At 33.3% G+C, this 27947-nt stretch overlaps 3 protein-coding genes across 5 annotated transcripts; all 3 read right to left on the bottom strand.

Moving 5' to 3' along the window:
• Positions 1–740: 740 nt before the first annotated feature.
• Positions 741–4476, bottom strand: LOC105135498 (uncharacterized). Of its 3 annotated transcripts, none has more exons than XM_011040391.1 (8): positions 4365–4476; positions 3419–3779; positions 2241–2312; positions 2033–2097; positions 1786–1936; positions 1494–1574; positions 1308–1397; positions 741–1177 (listed from the first exon to the last, which is right to left on the bottom strand). In XM_011040391.1, exons 2-8 carry the CDS (start codon positions 3662–3664, stop codon positions 1088–1090), a joined length of 795 nt encoding a protein of 264 aa, XP_011038693.1. In that variant the 5' UTR covers positions 3665–3779; positions 4365–4476; the 3' UTR covers positions 741–1087. The 3 variants fall into 3 exon arrangements, with proteins under 3 accessions (XP_011038693.1, XP_011038692.1, XP_011038694.1); XM_011040390.1 differs by having other exon boundaries at positions 4370–4476; XM_011040392.1 differs by lacking the exon at positions 4365–4476 and adding an exon at positions 4156–4245.
• Positions 4477–9968: 5492 nt separating this feature from the next.
• Positions 9969–15632, bottom strand: LOC105135497 (uncharacterized). Its single transcript, XM_011040389.1, has 9 exons — positions 15062–15632; positions 14426–14613; positions 13624–13802; positions 12709–12993; positions 12560–12618; positions 12422–12458; positions 12239–12310; positions 11440–11761; positions 9969–10585 (listed from the first exon to the last, which is right to left on the bottom strand). Exons 1-9 carry the CDS (start codon positions 15177–15179, stop codon positions 10151–10153), a joined length of 1695 nt encoding a protein of 564 aa, XP_011038691.1. The 5' UTR covers positions 15180–15632; the 3' UTR covers positions 9969–10150.
• Positions 15633–21202: 5570 nt separating this feature from the next.
• On the bottom strand, positions 21203–22627 carry LOC105135496 (probable ribose-5-phosphate isomerase 2). The gene has a single exon (XM_011040387.1). It carries the CDS (start codon positions 22282–22284, stop codon positions 21487–21489), a length of 798 nt encoding a protein of 265 aa, XP_011038689.1. The 5' UTR covers positions 22285–22627; the 3' UTR covers positions 21203–21486.
• Between the last annotated feature and the right edge of the window lie 5320 nt (positions 22628–27947).

Below are 27947 nucleotides of genomic sequence, written 5' to 3'. Positions count from 1 at the left end.
CGCTACGTATAGAAAGAGAGGCTTGCCCTCCTTAGGTAAGCCAAAAATAATGGAAAAGAAAAAACGGATTTTAGAGTTACAAGAGGAAGAGGAAAGCAAAAATAACAGATTAAGAGAACGAACTAGTTTTTATTTCTAGCGGCAATTTAAGACGTCTAAGGATCTTTCCCATTCAATTTAAATCCTTGCATTGTGCTTCGCGTGCCTGGAATAATCATATACTATTGGCATAATTATAGACATTCTTCACTGAAACTTGGGCTCCATCATCACATGTAAGGTCCCTTGTTATCATGATTATTTCAGGCACGCGAAGCATAATGCAAGGATTTAAGTTCTTTGCTTGCTCCTTTTATAAAAGGTTGGAAGAAACCACCCAAGATTAGTGACATGGGGGGTCTTTGTCCAGTTATGTGGGCTTCTCAATCCTCATCTTATAAAATCATCATGATTTTTAGTGAAGAGCATAACCAACTGCAGAAGTTCTTTCCTAAGACAGAATTGCAGGAAAAAATGGGTGTCCACAATTCGGACTGCTCCAGTTTGGGAAGCTTTCAAGTCCCCCAAGAACAAGTAATTCGGTTTTCCCTGTTACAGATATGAATCCAGAGATTCCGCAATCAAACTGAACGCAAATAACAGAACCAATTGATATTTCAAGTAGAAGTGCTATGTCAGCTTCTTCTTCTTCTTCTTCTCGTTTAGACGTAAATGCTAAACTACTAGAAAACCAAACGGCAAGCCTTCAAACATGAGCAAGTATATTTTAGTTGTTGATAATTTGACTACTAATTTCTTCATATATATGTTTGTATATACAGTGGAACTTATTTGACTGTACAGAGTATTTAAATGATGGAGCAGCAACGAAAATGCATATCTAAGAATCTAAATCACAGTTGTTTTCCAGGGAACCATTGTTTATCTCCCTGACAACAATAAGACTTTCTTTCAGAATCCAGAACCCATTGAACTTTTCCCAGTGAGAAAGCACCTTGGAAATTTGATCTTTCTTTTTTTTACAGTTGACAATCAAACTATCTCCATCTATCTTGAAACAAAATAGTAACTTGACGCTTGATGGAGTCTAATGAACATTTATTATATGTGGCCGAGGCTGCAGGGTTGAATGCTCAGCATCTTCATCATATGAATGAATTGATGAATTTGGAGGCGCCTAATGATCAACAACGCAGTCAAAAAATAGGAAAACCAAACTTGATGAGCATTGAGTCTATAGTCAGCTCAACATCTTGTCTTAAATGTAGAAAAGAAGCAAAGGGTTGTATCCAGTAGCCAGAACTCACCTGATGGAGGCGGCGACGCTGGAGAGCAGTTAGTGCTTTTAACATGACATAGATTGGAAGAATGATCCCAGCAATTCTTAGAAATATCAACTGTCAAACAGAGCAAGAAAGTGTAAGCCTGTGCTTTGCACACATGATTTTCATCAATGTTTTTTCCAAATAAAATAGTAATCCAACTTGTTTTACCATAAACACTGGGAATGAGATATTGTTGGTTCCATTAAGAATGAGAGGAAGAGTGTGCCTTAGAATTAAAAGAACCATGAACTGCAAAAGAACAAGAAGAGTAATCAGATTGTAGAACACCATGACGCAACAAGATTTCTATTAAAAAAAAATTTAAGAACATTGTCTGATAAAATAGAAACATGTACTTCTGAGAAATGAATGCCCATAACATGTTGTATCTCTTTCATATGTCAAAGTTCGCCGGGAAAATATCCTCTATAATTTGATCAAAGAAAGTAGAGAGACTTACAATCACAGCAATCAAGCGACAGAAGATCGTGTTTCTTGCAGTTGAAGCTGAATACTCATAATAGTCAGTATTCAGGAAGTTATGTTCAGATGAGACCACTGCTATGAAGCGAGGACCATTTAACTCCCTTCTAGACGTCTCCCAATTTCCCCTGATAAAAATGTTGGAGCACATTGTTGAGGTTCTAGTGAAATGGAAAAACAATTAGATTAATGTCATACGAAAACCAACAAGCACTCCAGATTACCTAAAGTTCATTGGAAACCCAATTTGGAACAGGGGTGGTGGTGCTGTATAACCAGGCTTGAACTCCTGAAACCAATCCAATTTATTATCATTAAAATTATGGTTCAATTTGTTGATGGCAAAGACTAGACCCTCTTGTAAACTACGAAGATTCCCTACAGCCAAAGAATAGTAACTAGATTGAAGCTATATGAAAGAACGCAACACACCTGGAGGCATATCTCACAGATAGTGTTACCCTTCTCATTACACCACCTCTGTATACACCTACGATGAGCATACTGCAATATGAAGAACCAGTCAGACATGGCACGCTACAAGTGATCACTACTGAAGGCCAAGTCAAATGACTTTAAAAGAGACATGTTAAACTGGAACAGTTGGCAAAAATCATATATAGACCGATGCATCCTCTATCTATATGACATTATGATATTGCAAGCTGGTTTAATGACAAGACAAACATCAACTCAACTTTTTATATTTAGTATACTGATCTTTGTTTACTGGAAACAGGAAAACACCTTCAAGTTTTCTTGACGGCTAAACAGTAAGGGGGGGAAAGAAGCAAGGTGACAACATATGGGAGGAATACGATCAAATTACTATATCAACCCCACCTAGAATACGCCAACAATCAAATCCCTGGGGGTAGATTATTTAGGTATACTTTTCAACTATAAACAAGAAAACTGACGTCACCTGGCCCAAGTTAGGCACGTCTCAGTATGTTTTTCAACACCAAACATGCAAATTCAGATCAACCAACCCAACTTAAGAACTTTCATCAACATTGATGCTTGACTGCCTCGGCTATAAGCTATCTACCAAACTTTCCATTTTCCTCCAGGAAAATAAGGAGGGTGTCAATGTTGATGGGATGGCATGTCTATAATGATCATGATATTGACTGTTTTTGTGGCTTGATGTTGCATCAAATAAGATGTGACCTGCTGTAAATGCCAGTTAAGCACGAGCAATGATAAGGGTTTTTCAGACACATCTCACCATTACCAGAAGCCTATATGAATCAAATTATCAGTAAACCAAATAACCAAACAGTCCACTTACACGAGGAAGGAAAATATTTGGTTTGGTTTTTTGGGATGAGAGAAGGTAAACCTTCTGGTGGATAATTATCTCCCTAAAAGGCGAAACAATTATCCAGAAAGGCCTAAGCGCCAAGTTTCAAACTTAATGACTTCCACTCCGAACTAGTTGTAAACTCACCTTGAATTCCAAAGTCGATAAAAAAAAGTAACAAAAATATATTTAGCAGTTAACTAGCACTCGTTCTCATGTGCATCCAAAGAACATATAATTCTCCAAAATAACTAATATGAATGATTTTTTTTTGGATTGATAAAAAAATAAAAGCTTAACCAACCTTCAAACTACCACAACAAGAACATGGTGTCTCCATATTAGAATCTTCATCCTCATCCTGGCATATCCTGCACTCCACCAATTTCCTCGGAGTTGATATATCCCCAAAATCCAGTTTCTGGAAAGATTTATCAATTTTTGAGTCAGACGCTGTGGCTTGCATCGACAGGTTTCTGCTCTCAATTGCAGCTTCTAAGGTGGATTCAGTTATCAAACGATTCACCAGCAATACAAAGTGATCCCCCATCCTCCAATTCTCAAAAAAAGCCAACAATTGATGAAATCTCAATCAGTGTTCAGGAACTCCAAACCCAAAACCAAGCTGTTGTTCTCCACTATAGTCCCCTTGAAATAAAAAATCACTGTAGTTGGAATAAAACAAGGAAAAATTTAAGATAAGTACTATAACAAAAACAACCAAAAAAAGGTTACAGAAAAAGAGGATGCAAACATAAAGAAGGAAGGAAAGGGGGCCGAGAGCGAGAGACAACTTCGTGGAGTAAGGCTTTAACAAAACTGGCAAACAAATAGGATCACGCAAAGAGACCAATAATAACAAGAAATGGCAAAGACCCAGTTGAGGAAAATGCAACTATAAGCATTAAAAACGCACAAAAACAAAACACAAAAAAAAGAAAGAAGAAGAGAAAAGAAGAGAAACCCACAAAGGAAAAGCGGAAAGACAAAAGAGCAAAAGAAAGAACCCTCTCAGATGCAACAAAAAGGACAGAAATTTACCAATTCAAGGACTAAAAGGAATAAGCATCAGCAGAAGAAAAGGTGATGGAACGGAAAAGACGACAGAAAAGTTAAGTGTTTAGGAAAGGAGAAACTTGCGTACAAGAAGGGGATCGTGATTTCTTGAAGCTAAGAATAGGTCTTACAATGAAGCAAGAGATTGAGTGAAGGGAGTAGAAAATTTAAAGAGAGAATCCATTCAATCTTACTGTACATTAAAAAAGCTCCTTCCTTTCAGCAGACAAGGAAGACCACCTGCCTCTTTTCTTGCAGTCCCGGGCGGGTGACTTTTTTTGTTTATATTTTAACATGTTCATGACTCTGGTATTTATAGAGGGCACCATCTAAGGTCCATTAAGTTCAGTGAATTACAATATATGCAGATGTAACTAGTTTAAGTACTTTCTGACTAGTAAAAAGAGATTCCTCTTTTTTTATTTTTCTGTTTTTTCCTTCAGCAATCGATAAAGCTATCCAGCCTTCGATTATTTTTAAAGAGTACGCCTACATTTTAGATTTTGAAATGTACAGAACTATTTTGTGGTTGTTTTCGTAAGTAATATCACATTAAAATATGAGTATTTGGGATGGGATGTAAATTTTCAATATTCATTTTCTGAAATTGTCATGAACTTTCTTGTTTTACATCTAGCTATCTTTATTTATAATATCTTAATGATCTAAAATTAACTTAATTTGATGGAAAGAGTCCCTGTTTTATGCTGGGAAGTGAAGGGTTTGAGTCAAAAGGACAAATAACTCATCTCTAAATCCCATTCCATCTCTAGATTTTATCTTTTTATATATAACGTAAGTGTAAAATAGGTTATATTATTATCTGATAAATGATTAGGATTTACGTTTACTAATTTTTTTTACCAATAAGAAAATCTTGATATTTCTCAAAATTATAAAATTTAGCTTCAATCCAGAGCATAGATAATGGTTGGATAGATTAATCAGTTAATTCAAAATGATATTAATTTAATTTAAAAAAATAACATTGTTTTTAATGAAAATTTTAAAAACCAAATTAGATTTTAACTAGTAATATATTGACTAGATAAGTTAATCATATTATATTAATCAAATCTAATTTAATTTAATTTAAAATCTAACCTAAATCTAAAGTTTAATGGATAGATCATAAATTTAAATTGTAATGTCATGTTAAATTACATTAATATTTTTGAAGGTTTTTGTTTTTATACAGAATAAAAGTATGGAAATTAAAAGGTTGTTTGAAAACATGTTTGGAATGATGTTTTTAAAAAAATTAAAAATATTTTTACATAATTTTTAAAAATTATTTTAATCAAAATATTTTTTAAAAAATAATAACTATAATATTCCGTCATAGTCGAATAAGAAGAAAAAGAAAAGTAAGAGAGAAAGATTACAGCGTTGAAGCCCAGGACCGCCTTGATGATTCTCTCTACAGGAATCTACCTTTGACTTTTTAAACCGTTTTTGCCGTTAACATAACGACACGGCCCCACGAGATATTCAAATTCTCCTCCTCTGACATCTTCCTCACTTATGGGGTTATTTTGCTTTGCTTGTTTATTTATTTGTTTATTTTCTCGAGCTCCTTTTTTTTTTTTTTTTTTCATTTGTAGCTTTAGATGGTGCGAGTGAGTTTAGCCGTTGATCGTGAAAATTTAATGTAATATAAAAAATAAAGTGTAAATGTGCATTGAAATTATAATGGTAGCAACCAGCTGTTGAGTCCATACCAAAAAAAGTATTGAAAGGCAGCGTCCGATGGTTTTTCTCTTTAAATTTGAGTTTGTTTGCTAGCTAAAGTTTTAGATAAATTTAAAGTAATGGTATTTAATTATAAAAAAAAATAAAAATAGAATGCCATGCAATCCTCCTGTGTTATTTTTGGCAGCGCCATTGAAAGGCATATTAATAAATTCAAGGTATGCTGCTCCATGTCCAAAACGATGAAATTAATGCCGTATGAAACGAAACAAGACGTATAATACCTCATTCTTTGAATTCCTTTCAACCCAATATTCATTAATCACAAGCTATTCAACTTGGGTTTCTGAGGCCTAGTTGTCCATGTTAGACCATTGACTTGCCGCTGCTTTTGACCCTCTAGCAGCTTCCCCTGTTGCGCGTTTGAATTGTATTCGATAATTTCTCGTGATATATCGTGGATATATCATATTAATTTTTTATTGGAAGTAAAAAAAAAATGGATATATCATATTAATTTTTTATTGGAAATAAATAAAAAAATAGTTATTATTATTTTTTTATATTAAAATTGATATGATATAATATGATTAATTTTACAAGTTTAAATACCATTTAAATTACTAGTAAAAATATAATTTAATAAAAATAAATTAAGATTTTTTTAAAAAAAATATTAAGATAATAACATGTTGGATATATTTAAATTTATTTTAAAAGTTTTTCGGATCAACTCATGCTAACCTAACAAATCTTTAATTCAGGTCATGCTTTGCATAAAATAAATAATAAAAAATTATTAAATTCAACTCTTAATTAATTCAATACTAAATAATAAAATTAAAAATAAAAATTAATTAAAAAAATAAGTCGAGTTAACCTTGATTGGCCTGCTAAATCGGTGTCATGAGATCGACATAATAGCACGGTGTCATGAGATCGACATAGTAGCATAAAAATAAAATTAAAATAAACTATAAAGTTTAACTCTCAATCAATTCAATGTTAAAGGATAAAATTGAAATAAAAATAAAAATAAAAAAGAACAAGAAAAAACTACCTAAGTTAACTGATCAAACTCGTGACCCGAGTTGTAAGGTTGGGATAACCTCGTAAAAAGTAAATCAAAATAAATTATAACATTTAATCCTTATTCAACCCAATATTAAATAATAAAATTAAACAAATCAATAAATTAAAAAATACAAAAAACTCGGGGAAACCAAGCTAACCCACGACTTATATCATGAGATCATGATAACCATGTAGAAAGCAAATTAATCTTTTTAAGCACAATTCTTAATCAAACAAATATTGAATGATTAAATTAAAAAGAAAATCAAATAAAAAAATATTACAAGTTAACTCTAGTTAAACTGTCAAACTTGGATTATGAGATTAGAATAACTTTATAGAAAGAAAATAAAAATCAAATTATAAAATCAAATTCCAAAACAATCTAATATTAAAAAATAAAATTAAAAAAAATAATCAATTAAAAAAGAACAAAAAACTAGAGCTAAGCTAGTTTACTAGCCAAACTCATTATCCGAATTATAAGATCACGATAAATCTATAAAAATCATTAAAAAAATATAAAAATAAATTATTAATCAATCTAATATTGAACAATAAAGTTTAAACAAAAACCAATTAAAAAAATAAAAAAAAATAACTCAAATCAACTCTAATTGACTTGTCAAAACCAAATTTTGAAATCAAGATAAATTTATAAAAAATAAATTATAAAAATTATAAAATTTAATAATTTTAAATTTTAAAGAACAGAATTTGAAAAAGAAAAAGAAAAAAAGTAAAAGAAAGAAAGAAGTTGATGATCAAATTCTAAAAATTCAAATAAAATTCCAAGATATGTTAATATGAGACACGGAGCCCGCAATTAAGGACCATGTATCTCTATTGGTTGAGTTGACAAATGACATTCCAACTTCGTTGGCAACCGTTCCATTGCAAAAAAAAAAAAAAAAAGAAAGAAAGAAAAAAAGAGAGGGCAAAGGATCATCCAATACTCAAGCATGAGGTCACGTCATGACCCCACCCCCATTTTTCTTTATTCTGATTCTTAATTCACTGCCCCTATCTCACAAGACTCTGTGACATCGTCTAATGTCTTTCGACCTTTAATTTCCAGGCTTGATTAGCATCCAAGTTGAGCGGTATTGGTGCTCGTGTGCATAGTTTCTTCACGATAACTCTTTTTTTATAGCCTGGAGCAATAAACAAAGGCAATGCATGCATCGGTTGACGGTATAATCACTCATTTTTCGTCGGAAAACTTTAAATCATTTATTCCCAAAGTAGATAAGACTTGGTTGAACAACCCTGTTAAACCTCTAATGGCTATGACGAGAGCTTCAAGTATTTCTATCGTGATTATGGACTTCAGTTGACTTGTCCCGTTATGATTTTATTAGTTTCGTTAAGGATCGACATCAACAAGTTTTTAGATTAATGGGATATGATTCACATGCTTGACTGGTGATACGGCAAGCTGACTCCATAAAGGCAGAGTGGGTGAGCTGATCATCCACCGTTTGCCTAAACTGGAGAAGTAGTTTGGCGTAATAATATATATGTCAGTATATCTAGTCGTTTGATGTCTTAATTACTGCAGATAGTGGGGCTCCAAAATCCGTTTCAATCGTCATCTGTTTTTTCTCTTAAGCTAACGGTGCCGACATTCATAAGTTCAAACCCAGAAATCAACCGCTTGTTTTGCAGGAGATAGAATTGCTGAGATGAACTCCCAGAGGTCACTCCAAGCTGGATGATAATTACTGAAGAAATTAGTATAAAAGAAAAGGAGTCCATTAACAACTGGGAAATCCAAGTGGAGACTTGTGTTTTAATTGACTTGTGAAATGATCAATTTCAAGCCCATTGTTTTTACATCACCACTTGAAGTTTGGATTTCAATTTTTCACAGCCCTTTTGCCACTATCAAGCATGATTTTTCAAAATTGTGATGTAAAGGGTGTTATAATTGTAAGTGTAAACCCAGTTCACATGATATCACCGATTCATAAATCACGCTAATCATCATAGGCAATTCGTCGACTATATGAAGATTTAAAGTTTAAACATTATTGCTCATTATATTGCTCCTGCTCCTCGTAAAATATTATTGTGCACACATTGAGGTTTCATGTAAGCACTTAAGAATAAATAATTAGTATCAATTAAAAAACAAAAAATGGTTATTATTACGATCGTGTGAGGAATTCCCTTAACAAGCGCCTAACCATAAAAACCATAAGGGGCATCCCGCCACTCTTCCTAACCTGTCATCCCGTGTTCTTATTATAACTTCACCCCTCAGCAAATCCCATTTCTCCCTGTGTCAACTCCTTCCCGCCAACTCCTTCCTTCCCAATCCATACACACTTCTCTGCCCCTCTCCCAGCACCATAACAAATTAAGACCATGAAAACACAATTCTCCAAAACCTCTATCAATGGCAGTGACCAAATTCTCCTCCTCCTCTCCCCACCGAAACTCTCCGTGAAGCCGCTGTAATCCTCTCAACTCCGCCAACCTATCAATGTCACTAATCCTCCCATTAGTCTCCGATTCTTTAATTCTACACTCCTTGTCTTCCTATGATGCTGCGTTCCCACTATCAGGCCGCTAAACCCTCTCTCTCTCCTCCAACTACATCTTTCTTAAACACGTTGCTTCTGTAAAGATTAAGTGGGGTAAGTTTCCCAGACATGTATCACAATGACTAGCTTGCCATTCATGGCCCCAAAGGATTCTATTGGAACCAGAGAATGTATAGTTTCTTGGATGATGATGTTGAATTTTAAATGAGAGCCATCCTTGGGGATCATGCTTCCACGATTGCCTATATGATAGTTATGAGTTAATTTGTATAAAGAAAAATAGATGGTAGCTAACTATAAGCTATCACCTCGCAGAAACAACTTTGCACTTGAGAGCTCGCAGAAACAACCTTGCACTTGAGAGCCCGAAGCATATTGGGACTCTGATAGCTAAAAAAATTTAAGCAGTGCCCAAAGGATGGGAAGTGTCATACGGATCATGAGGAATGGCCATAATGGAGGTTGATTTGGACTGTAACTTGCAGAACAAACCACCAAGTACAGAGATTAAACAAAAATATCTTTAGCACTATACAAGAGTAACAAGTACATTTCAATGGCTATGACCTCCAACTCAAAATGGAACTTCGTCCCATCTTGGTTTCTTCCCCTAATAGGGGATACAGCAAACTGGAAAAAAGAACCTAATCTTACACTGATTTCTACTACACTACACTAGTAATCGACAACGATGCATCATTCTTGCCACCACCTGTAGAACCTATCCTAACACCTGGACAACCACTGCTGCATTTTATTGGCGAGGATATCTTCGCAAACACTACCTCCCTTGAGGGGCAGTTTGCATATAGTATCCAGAGAACGAGACACAGCAAAACTCCTACTGAGATCAAGCCCAGCCCCGCATTTACAATCTTGAGATAATGCTCCAATGGAGGGCAATGACTCGAGGTGATTTCTAGGAATGTGTCCCTGACAAACTTGCAATCCTGGAGGCTGAGTAAAACCGGGGTGTAGTACTCAAGAGCATAGCTTTCGTTAACTGCTGCCACCAATTGTCTATAGATGTCAGGGATCACCCTACCAACAGTTGTGCACAGCCCAGATGATGAAACCATGCAGGTGTAGTTCTGCCAAACCTGAAAATTTAAACAAATAAATGGATTTCAAATTTGTTCCATGAATACACAGTAGGTGATCGAGTAGTTTGCAATGAACTTGGTGTCTAGACTCATCCTTGAAATAATCAAGGCCAGAAAAGCAGAAGAAACTCTACATGGCAAAGGCATCAAAAGGCAACAATCATTGTCCCACTTCTTTTCTCTCACAAAATCCCAGAGCATCCAGTCTGACAATTATGTAAAGTTCATACTTTTCTAACTCTGAGTGAACTAAAGGACTGACCAAGCATCAAATCAGTTAGAAGCTCATACTTCAGATAAACCAAGCAAAAGTTTTGAAGATATTGATGCAATATTTTGTCAATTCATATGAGATTTCACCTGTTCATGTGATATTATAACAAAGAGGCTTGAAAAGTGATCCAAAACTCTAGGACATGCAAAAAAACATAAGTTCAATCAAAATGTAAGCTCTGAGACAACCCCACACCCTCTTCCACTTTTGTTCTCTCCTGATTTAATGGTTAGATTCACGTGTCCAGTTCTACATTGCAAATAGCAAATTCTAACGAGGTACTGCACAAAGTTAAAACTAAATATCAGCTACCTCATTTTTTATGTGAAAACCCCCCCTACCCAATACCGATAAAATGAAGTGACTGAATTTAATTTTACTTATCAACCACGACCACATCTGGAACAAAAAATATGAAGTGAAAATCTCATTAGTTATGATGACAAAGTTCCAAATGATCCCATTCTGTATGTTGAACTTATCATGCACGCACAACTTATTGGTTAATAAGGATAAAGAAGACACTACAGTTTTATGCAAGTCCAAATTAAGATGTAGACAGAGATGATAGACATACCACAGATGCATCTGCCATAGAGACCTCTCGGGGCTCGCATTGACGATCTTGATAAAGAGAGTCAAATGGGTAGCACAGAGGAGGCATGGAAGGTCCAGATTGGTTATAATAATTAAACTCAGTCTGGGATGGATTTGCATTTGCAAATGTGTATATATAGGTATTGACAACATTTACAATATCAGTGATGACTTCTTTACTCTGGACAAGTGTTTTGTTTGTTGTTCTTTGGTCAACACAAGGAAGAATGCTGCTAAGAGCAGATGCTGCATGGGGATTTTCCACCCATTCTTCCATGGCCAAACAGGTGTCAGAAATCGCACTGTTGCAAAGGCACAAAGTAATTGAAATAAGATTTCATTGTTCGTTACACAATTCCTTTTTCACTGAATAAAAATTCCATATGCAAGTATTCAAAAGCAGCAGCAACAAAGCCTCAAGTAATCATAGCTCATTTCACAAAAATCAACATCATATTTATGTGGCTCAATATTGAAGTGTGCCTCAGGCATGATTCAACTAAAATAACTTCAGAAGACAAGCAAGAAGGAAAAGCAATCATCAAATCATACTACACAAGAAAGCATTCGATCATCATTGTAAATATAGCAGACTACACAAGTAACAAATAATTTCATAAACCATACAGCAGGTATTTGTTTATGATTACATGTGAAAGGGGTTTATAATAAACATGATGCACAGCATAGTAAATTTCAAATTATGCACACAAGCAAACACAGCATAACGTTATTGATGGACATCTCTCCATTTAAGATCCAGAATATCAGTTTCTTACTTGTTGAGAAGAATAAAAACTCCACAAAGAACAAAGGTAACCGCCACTAACAACCACCCACTCACTACAAATCTGCAACAATATGTTTGTGATCAGATACAGAAAAGAAAAGCATCCAGCGAGTAGATGTTAATATTATTGCTAGAATACATTATGCATCCAACAAAGACAAAGGTAACTTACATATGAATTGCATGTTGATGTCCAAGGATAGACAGCACTGAAATAAAAACATGTCCATCAGTTACAAGCAGGAAAGAACTGAACAGATGAGAAGTAATATGAGTTGTCAGTCAACAAGGCTCCGTTGGAAATACTTACAAAAACCAAGCAGAGCCAGGATAAGCATCACTGCAGCCACAGTAATCAATGCTGACCGCCTGCAACAATAAATTCAGAACCAGCCCATTAACATCATGAATATTAATAAAATACCTGGTTGGTAATTTACCAAGGATTCAAATACATACACAGCATTGAATACTTTCACTATTTTTCCAGCGTTTTCACTAGTCTTCTCTGTCAGTGTATCAGCGGCAGCATTGAGATCCACATTCAACTTGTCAATATCATCCATGACGTTAGAAGGAAGAACAAGCTGGGCTATATTGATGGTCTTTGCAAGGGATAGGTACTCTGTAACATTTTTCAGTGTTTGCACAGTGTAGTCTGACTGGTTTACAACATATTTCAGAGTATTCATAGCTTCACCATGAAAGTCATCCTGCCCAACACAGAGAAGGATGCATCCAATCCTGGAAAACATCAAAATAAGGCATCAGGAAGAGCGACAAAGAAAAGGTCAATGCAGTGGTTCAGGAATAGGAGAGACTTGATTTACTTTAAGACATAGAAAATCAGTCACGAATGACATGATAGATATCTTAGAAATAGAGTATTACAGACACACACACACACATCTGCTTGAAATGTGGTTGAACTCTAATCATTTATGCAATTGCCAAAAACAATTACAAACTCTAGAAACTACAGTTTTGACAGACAATTAACCACCCAAGTTTCAGAAACACTTAAGTCTGCACATTAAACTTGACAAATAAAATGGATTCATTTGAATGATGGATTAGAAACTTCAAATAATGATGGTAAAGTGTTAGATAGTGGAAATTTGACATTTCTCTCTCCCATAACAAGCCAATTAATTCACATCAAATGTGATTCTAAATCAACATAGTATCATAATTTTTCAAATATAATATTGACAAATGATGACAAAAATAAGCATACAATATACTTCTCCATACTTTTATATATGCAACAAAGCAAACATAAAACCATCAAGTGGTAATAGAACAAACAAAAGGCCAGAAAAAATTGAAGAAAGGCTATAACGGTAGAGGTAAGTTGGCAGTTGAGATTATTACGCTGCAGCACAAGTGAACAGTATAAGCATTATAAGAGAAATCCTTTGAGATCGGCTTGATCCTTTGTCTTTAATGTTAATTCTCCATTTGAAGCAATGATGTGCTACAAGAGCAAAGCCAAACAAAAAAAACCACAGGAAAGCCAGAATAAAACCAGCAGCACCTGTGAAGCCAACAGACTGCAGATAGTAGGGTCAGAACCGAGAACATGAAGAATATAGATGAACTTTTCCAAATTGAAGTACAGCACATAAATATGGACATTAAGAGATGAAAATAGTCAGGAAAAGGTGCGATAATAGCACTAGCAACCAAATACATTAGGACTTAAGGGAAAGCACGCTGATAATTTTCATTCAACAATTCTAATTGTCACGGTTACTTGTATCTTATCTTTAATATATGAGCAAATAACACAGCTTGCCTCCCACAAGAGCTGTACTGAAAACAAAGACAAGTACTCACAGGCTAATAGCCTTGTTCCACGGCTAAATTTTAAGTTTTTAACCATCCCCGCTTAGAAAGTTGTAGAACCGACACTGTTGATAAACAATAGGTGAAAAAAAGTTTGAAGATTTTCTTCCCATGGATCTAAATAATATACTGATGCCTTCCGATCCAGAACACAACGGCAATTCTAACATGCCAATTAACAGATCAAGGAAAAAACCTTTTCGTTAATTCTCATGGTACTCATTTTCTTTTAACCACGATCTCAAAGGGTGACGTGATCGATCTTATCGTAGTTGTATGTCAACTGCAACACTGATATAACGTAAAATAGAACAGAAACAAGACTTACAGCCCAGTAATGGGGATCGGTGATGTTCCAACCTCCTCGATAATGCTTAAATCCGTGAAGAATGTCCGGTCGATCTGTCCTCTTCGCCGCCAACACAAGTGTGTTATTAGACCCATAATCAGAAGGCCCAGGTGCTTGTGCAGCAGTCTCCGAGATTCCATTTCTAAATGGCCCTAAATTATCCTGCCCTGCAAGCACGACAGCATAGCCGGGGGGGAAAAAACTATTACATGATAATTCATGCCACAATGCTTAATCTAGTCTATTGCACATGCTCACGGTCATTTTCCCAATAAGTAAAATCTCGTCCCTTTCCTTATAAGTAAATAGCAAAGAGGGCTATTAAATTAGTAAAACAAAATCACTAATACCCCATCTGGCTGGCAAGAAAATTCGGCATCTTTAGAAAAGAGTGCACGCCTTGCACAGAAAGCTCAGTACTTACTGGCAAGCTCAAATTTCAGCCGAAAATGTGCATATCTGATATGCAAATAACAACTTTGTTTTAGAGTAACAGGATCGTACACATTATTGAAAATCAACAAAACCCAGATAACAAATGTGGAGAAAAAACAGCAATATCGTTAATTTCCCAGATGAACCAAGACACCAGTTTGCACATTACTAAAAACATACCTAAGATATACTTGAGAGGATCTTTAGCAGGCCCATTTCCAGGCAGAGCTAAAACAGAGCAGCTCAAAGAAACAACAAGAAACAAGAAACCAAATCTTGGAACCAGGAACATCTTCATGCTTTGCAGCGAAACCAAACTCTCTCTAACACCAAAAGAAATCAAGAAAACCCATTCCCAAATATCTTGGCCTCTCTCTCACTCTCCAAGTCTAGAGAACTCAAGAAAAGAATCCAACAAAATAGAGAAAACAAAAATGAGAGTGGCGTGTTTATTCTAGTATGCGACTTATCATTCATGAGAGGGAAAAAAAATAGAGGGATGGGGCGAGAGAGTAAAAAGATGTTCCTGGTTTGCAGCTAAAAAAGGCTGATCCTCACATGGGTAGAGGGAACTGAACAGGCGGGTGTGATTGATAACTTAACGGAGTCGTCCTTCTCAACCCCTCCACTATAAAGCTTACCTCAGCTTGCTTAGTGCATTAACTAAAGCACACTGTCGCTTCTTTTTTTATTATGCACATTAAGTTATTTATTAAACTACTTTCCATGATTTAGTATGAGTTGCTTATTTTTGCTCTTTCTGGTTTTGTTTCCCCTTTCTTATAGTATCTACTTTTTGGAGTTTTTCCATCCTGACTCACCTCCTTGGATAATTCTTAATGACAGATACATCCTTGCTACAGCATCCAAATTTTTTTAAGAAAAAAACAGAGTTTACCAAACCACTTATAAGGGCTGCCATGTCTTAACAAGTTTATTATTATTTATTAAAGGATGTGTGCTTTTCTTTAATGGAATATATATATATATATATATAATGCATTTTAATTAGTTTTGCATACAAATAAATGAAGAGTGCATGTAGAGAGTGTCGATTTTAGGCAAGTAAATCCACTGTTTAAGATGGTCCTTTTCTTTCGGTAGTTAATAATTAATAACAACGTTGAGTTGTCCTGGAGATTTTATTGAGTGGGTTAGGTGTAGCGTAGCATCATGTTGCTCTCCATTTTGTTAAGACTAAAAACCAACTACTTCGTTGAGAGATGGGGCCCGTACAGAACCTTTGTTTTGATGGGATCTACTAGCAGATCAGATCAAATCACATGGCCTCTGTTTTGTCACGTGTAATTATATGTGATGTATGTATCTGGAAAAGCATCTTATGATATCTTTGCCCCCCCCCCCCCCTCTCTCTCTCTCTCTCTCTGTTTTTCCATTTTTCCTTCTTTGTCTGAGAAGTGAAATCTTAGTTTGGGGACTTGAAGCGACGCGTGGCAAGAGACACGCTGGGCCCATCTAAACCCCAGAGTCTAATATATACGCGAGGATTTGTGGGGCCAGCAATTCCTCTACAATCAATCACGTTGCATGAAAAGGAGCGCCACTTTTGAGCATCACCGCCACCTGATTACGCGGTTCCTCCGCGGCTATTCAATCCGTAAGGTGCAGATTGCGCCACGTTTTCTCCTTTTTTCTCACCCCGTGGAAGAGATATTCTTGGAAATTACGGGGCAAGGAGAACATTGTCAAGTACAAGACTCGAGGACTAATTTATAATTTCATTTAAAAATAAGGGACTAGATTACCTTATTAAAGAATGCCTTTCCAAGTTATTCCTATCTTCAGATGGAAATACTACACGGTCCAAGTATCCTGTTCCATGACCATGTAGATTTTCATAGCTTATAATATCAAGAACATTATTGGGTAGAATATTATTAAAGGGCAAATCCAGATCCCGACGTACGCTGTCGGGACTGGCTTTCGCTTTGCACGGCCGTTTTAAATGGAGTGGTTCCAGGTCCACATCGGAAGGGATGGTTGGCACTTGCTAGTCCTGGCCTTGAATGGAGGTAAGAAATAAGCCGAAATAACGCTAGACCGATATACGACTTCTAGCGTGGCACGGCGACGATATTGCATTATCATATGAGGTAAAGAAAGCAAAACTATCACGGAACGTCATTTTGATGTGATTTTTAGAATTAGTTGTTTTTTAAAATGTATTTTATTTTAAAATATATTAAAAGAAGATAGCTAAAAAAGAAATGTATTCCTGAAAGATGTTTGTTTTTGTGATAAAAAATATGTTTAGATGTGTTTTAAAAATGTATTTTTATATAAAAAATCAAATTAATGTTTTTATTTATTGCTTATTAGTTGTTTTAATATATTGGTGTCAAAAAATAAAATAAAAATATAAAAAATTTATATATTTTCAAATGAAATATATTTTTAAAATGCAACTTAAATCATAATATTAAATAAACTTAAGGTTAAATCATCATCGGTTTCTTCTCATTTTAAATCATGTTGTACTTATCCAAGCATCTTCACTCAGTTATGTATTAACAAAAATTTAAAGGTTTATTTTATAAAGTATTTTTTTGTTTGTATTAAATAATATTTTAAATTTTTTTTAATACCAACATATCAAACAATAAAAAATATAAAAAAATATTTTTTAAAAAATACTATTTCAAACTCGGTATTATGAGTTTATTATTCAATTTTTTTTATTTTGTTCCTAAAATTTTTTTTTTGGCCATTGCATCTTTTTTGGAGTCAAATTAAAATATAATCGATTGAAATTTGTTGACAAAAAACAAGATTGAAAGAAGGTGGATCAACATGGAAAAGATGCTAAAAAATGGATGGCGGGTTCAAATTTCTTGTGAAATGTTCAATTTGTTGACAAAGACTCTTTGATTTATTGTTTTATCTGCGAGTTTAAACTAGCATTGTCATACTTGGCCTCCTATTCTTCGCTCAGAGTGGACAGATAATAAGAGAGAAGGCTTCTAAAACTAGTTTTCCCTCTACGTTGAAAAGAGTTATTTTTTTATCTTCATTATCGCTCTTGATCAGATTATTCTGAAACCGCCTAAATATCCATGATATAGTTAATATAATAGTACGAAATAAAGTAATTTGCGTATTTTTGTTTGATCCTAGATACAGTGAAGAAATTTAGTTTGATTTTTATTAGAGGATATAATGTAAAAAAATATATGAAATAATTAGAACTGATCAATAATCAAACAAGATCATTAAGAGATACGTACTAACCAGAAGAGATTAGAAGATCAATTTAATTTAATTTGTTACCATAATCTCTTACTATATTTATTATATAAACTTTAGTAATTCCATACCAATCAATCATTACATTCTCCCATTTTATTTTTTCTACATTCCTGACTAGGAGGCGAGATCATTTCGTGGGCACTTCGTAGCAGCGTGAATAATAGCAAATATACATGCTGGTCTAGAGGGAGGCCATCCAATTTATACGTCCACATCCCCAGCCTGAGAGGCTGAGCTGTGCCGAATCTTTTGTCATCATTTCTGCCTCGTCTGAATCTGGGTCTCTTCTGGAGCCATGGACATGTGACTTGTTTGCTGAGTGTGTTGATGACAAGTTAGCAGACAGACACATGTAGCAAAACTGCAAAACAATTAACCACCGGTTCGTGTATACAAATCTTCATCATCAAAATAAAGTAAGGAAATGAACTAGCTAGTATATAGGATTATGCCTGTTCAGTCACTGTTCTTTATTTGGAGCCTCTTGTTGCTGCCAAAGGAAATTAACGTTTACCGACATGTAGGAACATGACCTAATAGAAGCTAAAGTATAGGGAGAATACTTTGACTATATATATATATATAAACCAAACCACGCAACGTATAAAGGTGCATGTCTACGGGGCATTGCAATTTGCAAACCTAACACAGGGCCTTTGCCCTTTGGTGATGTACGTCGTCTTGCAAAGCTTGCACGACCTAGATATTACTTTCCGCCGAATATTGGTGTTTGTTTTCCATTTTAACTTTGGGTCCCCTAAGGATTGCATGGTGGAGGAAACTCCTCTTCCTCCTTTTTTTCTTACCATTTGCAACACCCTTTCCTTACTTCTTTCTTGTTTTACGAAAGTACTGAGTCACGACATCAACACAGCACCGTGTGATCATAAGATTTGAAGGTCTGGATATGGATTTTGACTGCAACTTAATTATAGATCATGCATGGAGGTTCAAGTTGCAACCTCAACTCCAAAATTAAATCCATGTTGTATTATTACCAAGAGATGAGGCTGTCATAAAGTCAATGCAAGGATAGAACGATCTATGATAAATAATGAAGGATGAAATCATCTCCTTTTGCCTGTGCAGCAAGCGGGCTGCATTCCTGAATTCACATTTAAGGTGTTTACTAACAGCTCAAGACTTCAAGGGTCCTTGATGCATTTTTTTTCTCCCTTCTTGTCCATGCTTTTCTTTACCTTCACTGATTCCCATTAATTAAACATGCATATATACATCGGACATGGACCTGATGTGATAATAAATTTTCTACATGCATCCTTAGGCACACATTTTTGCTCTTTCTCGTGCCCAAAATACTGTCTTCAATGCTGCTTTCTTCATTTCTTTCGTGCCACAAAGGCCCAATAAGAGTCTTCCTATGTGCGAAGTTCCTTTATATATTATCTTTTCTGCAAAAATTGAGAGAAGATAAAAAGAAAAGGAAAGTTAAAAAGCATTTCCCTGCCTTTATCAAATTCTACACTAAACTTTATCATTCCATCAATGTCATTATCAAGATTTGCTATTGGCTCAATCTGTGTCTTTTTCGACAGATGCACAGTAAAATTATAAGCATCTGATAATTGGAAGGTGGCCCTTTCTCTTTTCTTACGCACAAAGGAAGCGAGTTCAGTGATTGTTAGTAGAAATTTGCTTCAAGGACTTAAGGCTCACAAACGCATGAGATCCTAATAATTAGTAAGTCCCTTTTCCCCCACCTGCCTACCCCCCACCATCGGTATTTTGGTACGCAGACATGGTCATGAAACCACTATGTCTGGACCCTCAAACAGGCCTGTTTATGACTTGGAAACAGAATGGCCATTGACTTTATGAACCCAGGCCCAGTTACTCCATAAGGTCATATCCACCCACTCTCTTGTGGATGTTTTTGGGCGCATTGCTCTCTTCAATTAGTGGGCCCTTGAAAATAACTACAGTGCAATGACTAAGGCTGGAGGACCTTTCAAAGTAACAGATTTGCTGAAATGTAATTTTTTAGTTGTAAAATAATTTTTAAAAAGATAATTTTTTAAAAATAAATTATTTTTTGATGTTTGATAATATTATAAAAAATAAATTAAAAAATATTTTCTAATATTTGATTATGTCATGAAAAATGAGTTGGAAAAAAACTTATTAATATTTTTTAAATTTATTAAAATAATAAGAAACAAAAAAGAATAAAATTAAAAAATATATAATTTTATAAATTATCTAAAATAAAATAAATAATATATATCAAATATAATAGATAAAAATATTGAAAGATGATAAAATTATAATAATAATAATAATAATTTCATAAATTATTTCAAATAAAATAAATAATAATTTAAATAATGAAGATCAAATTTGATAAATAAAAAAATTCAATTAAAATGATAATAAGACCAAAACAAATAACAATTATAAAAATAAGAATGAAATTAAATTAATACAAAAATAAAATTAAATTAAATTTTAAGAAATGAAATTAAAAAAAATTAAAATAAAATATATAGCAATTAAAAGTTTGAGAACTATATTTAATATAATCAATAAATAAAATAATATTTTTAAATTTTTTATAATTCTTATTGAGTGTTTTCATTTAAAATAAAAAAATATTTTTCTGAAAAATAAGTTTTTTTTAATGAAAAATTTAAAAATTAATTTAAAAAAATTAAGTAATCAAGGAGTTACTCCCATTAATCTTTCGAACAGCTCAGCGCAACCATTAACTAGAAAAAGAAAAACACACAAAAAGCTCTGCACTCCAACAGCAGAAGTATATGCTCGTCATCCTTCAACCTATGCGGGGCTTGACAAATGCTTGCTGAATGAAAAAACAAGTATGTTCTGCCCCTTCAATCACTACAGTAACGACACAGAGTAGACACCCTGTATTGCATATTGTTGCCAAGTTGCAATCACAGAGCAACAGATATGCATATTCAACAGCACAGAGCAGAAACCCTTTGTTTTAACAAGAAGCCTAATAACTCTAATCCAGTCAATTAAAACATATCAAAGATTCAAAATACATAGAATATAAAAACTAAAACATTAAACAGGAAAGGAGGGCCAATTTTATATTGAAAAGAACATGAGATGACAGCTGACGTTCATTAAGCTTAGATTATTCAACTGCTAAAGTAATCCTAAAACCCTAAACCCTCAACCATCTCTCCTAATAAAATTCTGACAAAATTACGGAGGGATCCCTCAACCTCCCCCCAAAGCACAATTTCTATCAATACTGTTACAATAACAAAGCAGTCAAATTTTCCAACTTGATTCGTACCCCGTCAAAAATTTCAAATTTGTGAAACACCCGTCTTCTAAATCTCAATCTACTTATTCTTGATAGTGATTCCAAGCTCGCCTGCAACTATAACAGTAGTTGCCATATCAAGAAACATTCCATGCTCCACAACCCCAGCTAGCCTCAGAATAGCATCACTAGCAATCTTTAAATCCCCGACATCCTTGTTGAAAAACAAATCCACGATATAGTTCCCATTATCAGTAACGAAAATCTCACCATCTTCACCCCCATTATTAGACCTCAATTTCGCAACACACCCCGCGTAATCAAACAAACTTTGTAGCCTATCTTGAGTAAATTTCCAACAAAATGGCACAATTTCAACAGGCATGGCACCACTAGCACCAACATGAGGCACCAATTTAGACTCGTCAACAATAACAATAAACTTCTTGCAAGCACTCTCGATCATTTTCTCTCTAAGCAACGACCCACCACGCCCCTTAACCAAATTGAGATTCGAGTCCACCTCGTCAGCACCGTCGATTGCAAGATCAACGATGGGATGCGAATCGAGATCGGATAAAGGGATGCCAAGGGACACGGCTTGCTGGTGGGTTTTTTTAGATGTGGGTATGCCTATAATGTTCTTCAATTTGCCTTGGTGTAAGAGATCGGCGATGCGGTCGACGGCGTGTTTAGCAGTGGAGCCGGTGCCTAGGCCGAGGACCATACCGGATTGGACAAACTCGACGGCTTTGTAGGCGGCGATTTTTTTGAGCTCGTCTTGGGTTAGGATTAATGGGGAAGGAGGAGGAGACATGGCTCCTGACTCAATGGGTAGCATTTCTGATCCAAAAATAGATAGACGAGGGATAGCCATTTGGAAAGAAAATAAAAATTGTTTATGCCGGAAGGAAAACAGAGATGATAAAGAGAGGGGATTATTAGATCATTGTTGAAGAAGGTGAGGAGAGGAGAAGTTGAGTTCCATGTGGATGAGGGAGAGATAGGATGGGCTTGGAGATTGGTGTATGTATTTGTGGAAAAGAAGGGTTGGCTTGTGGTGATTTTTATAGAGGGAGGAAAGAATGCTGGTGGTGGTGGTGGTGGTCCTATCCCTATCCTTTTCCTGGATGGAGGAGGAAAAGGAAGGGTTTGTTTAGAATCAGAATTACAATTAGAAATAGGGTTTTTCAGTGGAATGGGAATTGCTTTAACTGCGTAGAGAAGGAAAAGAGCAGATTCCTCTTTATTTTACTTCCTTCCTTCAAGACTTGCCGTATTTGCAGTCCAACCCCGCCCCTGCTTACTGCGTGTCCCGCCCTATCCCTGCCACCTATGCGTGTTTGAAGGTTTTTTCTTTAAAAAAAACCTGCGTCTGTGAAATTTCAATGAAATAAGAAAACATTTTTCAAATGAGGACACTTAGCGCTACTCGAGAGATTATGTATTTAATCATTTTTCATTATGCAATAATTAATTAGTTAAATATCTAAGTCATAATCAAATTATATGATCAAATATATATATAAAAAGAGTTATAATTGATTATCGATTAAAAAATAAACTAACATGCCTCAATTATTTACTATGCACTAATACATAGTTTACAATGGATTAGAGCAGTTAAAAAACTCAAATAACGTGGTATTGGGGTATAAATGTATTTTCAATAAAATTTATATGTCATTGTCATTTCAGCCGGGGTTAAATAAGTTCATTTACATTTTAAATGAACAGTGTAATAATTTATATACCCTTGTAAGTCTTTTTTTTTTTAAAAAAAAAAGAGCTGGGTATAATGGATTCTTGGTATTTTTAAGCTTCAAATACACAGCCCACAATACCCTCACAATTCTAGAAAATAAATTGATGTTTAGGGTTAATTGAGTTTTTTCCATGCAGTTTTTTTGGTATTGTCTATTCAACGAGGGACAGTTAGATTGCATCACGGGCTTGCTATTTGTACCTTAATGTTTAATTTTTTTATTTGTTGGAAATTAATTTTAAAAAAATAAATTATTTTTTTATATTTGATAATATAATAAAAAATAAATTAAAAAATATTTTTCAATACTTGATTATGTTATGAAAAATAAACTATAAAATAACTTGTTAATGTTTTATGCTTTTTCAAGTTTATTAAAATAACAAGGAATAAATCCTACAAATTAAAAAGTTGAATAAAAATATAATTAAAAAAATATAATTTTATAAATTATCTTAAATGAAAGAAATAATGATCGAAATAACAGAGATCAAATCTAAAAAATAAAAAAATTAAAGATGAAGAAATTAAAATAATAATAATTAACATTTCATAAATTATTTCAAATAAAATAAGTAACAATCAAAAGAATAAAGATCAATTTTGATAAATAAATAAAAAATAATAATTATAAAAATAAGGACCAAATTTAATATAAAAATTAAATTTTAAAAGATGAAATTGAATAATAAATATTCAATATATATATATAGCAATAAAAAATTTGAGGATCAAATTTGATATAATCAAAAAATAATATGATATCTCTGAATTTTTTACAATTTCTAGAAAGTATTTTCTGTCTAAATTTTTTTAAAAAATACTTTTTTATAAATCAAGCTAAATTTTTCGTTGACCGATAAGTATTTTTCATCTACTAATTTTTTTAATAATAAATAAATACGTGAAAATTTAAAAAATTATTTCTTAACTTTTCAATAAATAAACATGACCTCATCCATGACAACATTAAAAATGGTGTGTTGCCTATAACATGACACGTGTTAATGATAGGGATGCAATTGATTTTTTATAGATGTTTTTTATAGTTTTTTTCTCTCCTTGCATCTTGATTTTTTCTCATAATCCTTCCAGAATTAAATATATCCTTCGGTTGTTGTTTACTTCAATTTTAATCTATTTTTGTTGTTGTTATCGTTTTGTTTAAAATGTTTTTTTTTAAATTTTAATTTAATTTAATTTAATTTATTTTATTTATTTTGATCATTATTCTTTTAATTAAATTTCTTAATTCCTTTTCTATTTTGGCTTTTTATTTAATTCCACCCTTTATATTTTATTTTTATTTTTATTTTTTCTATTACTATTTTTATCTGTTTCATAATTTATTCTATCATTTAATTTAGTTCTAATTATTTTTTTCATTTGACTTTCATACTAAAATTAGTTTTGTAAATCGGGTTACTGATCTCAAAAATTATCTTGATTTAATATTAATAATTTTTTAATTTTATTATTTAATATTAAATATTAAATTTTATGTTTTGATGTGAGATTATTTTAATTTTATCTACCAAGTTATGTATTAGTTAATTTAAAGTAAAGTTATTGTTATTTAAATGTTTTTGACCCTGCATCTTCTCGAGAATACATATGTTTTTCAGCAAGCCGTAATCAATAGCCAATGTACAAGATAAGTTTAGAATAAGAATTCAATGAATGGCTGGTTGGTTCATATTGTTCACCAGTGAGGAACCACTCTTCTCGGAAATGGAACAAATGGTTTTCACACGCCGGCCAAAATCGACAAGATTTGTGTAGAATTATTTAAAAAAATAAACATGAAATTTAATGTTTTTTTAAAATAAGTAACAATCAAAAGAACAAGGATCAAATTTGATAAATAAAAGTTTTCAATAAAATAAATAAATAATAATTATAAAAATAAGGACCAAAGTTAATATAAAAAATAAATTTTAAAAGATAAAATTAAATAATAAATATTCAATATATATATATATAGCAATCAAAAGTTTGAGAATCAAATTTGTTATAGTCAACAAATAATATGATATTTTAAATTTTTTACAATTTTCAGAAAGTATTTTCTGCTTATATTTAAAAAAAAACACTTTCTCACAAACTAAGTCAAATTTTTTATTGACCGGGAAGTATTTTTTATTAATCAACTTTTTTAATAATAAATAAACACATGAAAATTTAAAAAATTATTTCTTAAAAACTATCTTTTAAAAAATAATCATGACCTCATCCATGACAAGATTGAAAATGATGTGTTGCCTATGACATGACACATGTCAATAACATAGATGTAATTGATTTTTTATAAATATTTTTTATAGTTTTGTTTTTCCTTTTCTACATCTTGATTTTTTCTCATAATCTTTCCAGAAATTAAATATATCCTTCCGTTGTTGTTTACTCTAATCTTAGTTTTTTTTTAATTGTTGTTATTATTTTGTTTGAAATGTTTTTTTTTTTATTTTTTTTTCATTTTGATCATTATTTTTTAATTCTTTTTTTAATTTGGTTTTTTATTTAATTCTACTCTTGAATATTTTTTTATTTTATTTTATTTTTTCTATTATTATTTTTATATGTTTCATAATTTATTCTATCTTTCAATTTAGTTCTAATTATTTTTTTCATTTGACTTTGATATTAAAATTAGTTTTGTAATGCGGGTTACTGATCTCAAAAAATATCTTAATTTAATATTATTAATTTTTTAATTTTATTATTTAATAATAAATATTAAATTTTATGTTTTGATGTGAGATTATTTTAATTTTATATACCAAGTTATGTATTAGTTGATATAAAGTAAAGTTATTATTATTTAAATATGTTTTTTATATTAAAAAAATCAATCCAGCTCCCGACCCTGCATCTTCTCGAGAATACACATGTTTTTCAGCATGCCGTAATCGATGCATAAATAGCCAATGTACAAGATAAGTTTGGAATAAGAATTCAATGAATGGCTGGTTGGTTCATATTGATCACCAGTGAGGAACCACTCTTCTCGGGAATGGAATACATGGTTTTCACACGCCGGCCAAAACCGACAAGATTTGTGTAGAATCACTCTCCTCGATAATACATGTTTTTTTTTTTTTTTACTGTCTCCAATTTTTCAAAAATATATTAAAATAATTTTTTTTATTTTTAATATCAAGCATTAAAATTATTAAAAAAATTAAAATGCAATTTAATGTTTTTCAAAAGACGTTTTTGTTTCTGTTATTGATCTCATTCGGAAAGGATATTGCCTGGGTCCACAGATCTGGTCATATTCGAAGGCCAATCATGCCTGAGATTTGCAACAACAAAAACAATGGTTTCCCAATTGCTATCTTCATCGTCCCTATCTTGGGTTGATGCGTCTCTAATTTGCTATCATCATAATTAATTGATTATTTATCAAAGTTCTTTATTATTTATCATATTATGAACACCATTTTCACCGTCCACCTGACTTCATCTATTTTCAAGCTTTTACGAGTTAATATTTTTCATGTCTTCATCCTTACACGTATAATAAATCATCATATCATTGCATACCTTATATTTTTATTAGTTATAGTTCTAATCATAAAGGATTTCGTTATCTAAACCTTTTCTCTAGACATGTTTACATATCTCGAAATATGAATTTTTACGCAGAAAAATTTCCAACACAATCCATTCTCATGGATACTATTAGCTGCGTCCTCTCTTCAGGTAAGACTACATGTTTGTCCTTCACTCTTCCCTCTCATATTTCCTGCTCATCATCTGATTTTTCTCCTCCCTCTGAATCTTCTTTACCACAATCATCTCTTGCCTGTGACTCACCCGACACTGTCTCCTTCTCACCTGTGTCAGTTCTCAATCCTTCTTTTTAACAACTATGAATTGTCCAAATTTGAAATGTTCTTCACACCAGATTCAAGTACTTAGTTTGACCTGACATGCTGCGCAGTAGAGGGTGAGTTGATTTTTGAAATCATTTGGGCTATGGGGCAATACTTCAATCCTATCTACAGATAACAGCCCACTTTCTAGAAAAGGTCTAGACCCATATTTGCATGTCATCATGGGTCTTTAGGCCCTTGTTTTCCCATATATCTTTGATATCTAGAAAACGCCACACTACATGAAGAGAAGAAAAAATCGATAGCGGTGAAGTAATGCATCATATTTTCAGTTCAAGAGAAAGTCACAACTCATAACAAATGTAGAATGCTGCCCGACAAGGAATTCATTGAAAATCCGGCGCAGCTCTTACACGTGTGGAGAAACTCCCACTCCAAAGCTTAAGGAACGTACACAGACCACCTTTTTAAAAACTAATGATGGAAGTTGAACCTGGGATCTCAAGTTGATTGAGTTACCACCTAAACCCATCATGGGGGCAATCCTCTATCACTGTACAGTGGCATCCCATTCCCTTTGGAACTTTTAGAATAGCAAGACAGATGAATGATGCAAACGGTAATGTCAATATAACCTGAAAACTATCCAGTGCAAAAGGAGAAACGGAACAGTTAGCCCTTCTCTTTTCTCAAAACATCATCACAGAAGTGAAAAGCTCATCGTGTATGGGATAACAAATTATAAAGGAATCACCAGCCATGTATCCTATGAAAAAGCGTAGCATTTGTCCAGTGCTCCAATTCAATTTCAGTGTCCATTCCCGTGCAACTTGATGCGGAATGCTGGCCGTCTAGGTGAAACCGCTAGTTCTGACTTGTATTAGCTGGAAATTGGGACTGAAATTTTCTAGTATCTAATGAAAAAAAAAAAACTTC

Source organism: Populus euphratica, unplaced genomic scaffold (genome assembly GCF_000495115.2).
Source record: "Populus euphratica unplaced genomic scaffold, PopEup_1.0 scaffold123.1, whole genome shotgun sequence".
Taxonomy (NCBI): Eukaryota; Viridiplantae; Streptophyta; class Magnoliopsida; order Malpighiales; family Salicaceae; genus Populus; species Populus euphratica.
Note: the sequence above shows the minus strand (reverse complement) of the source record. Positions and strands in the feature narration are given on the sequence as shown.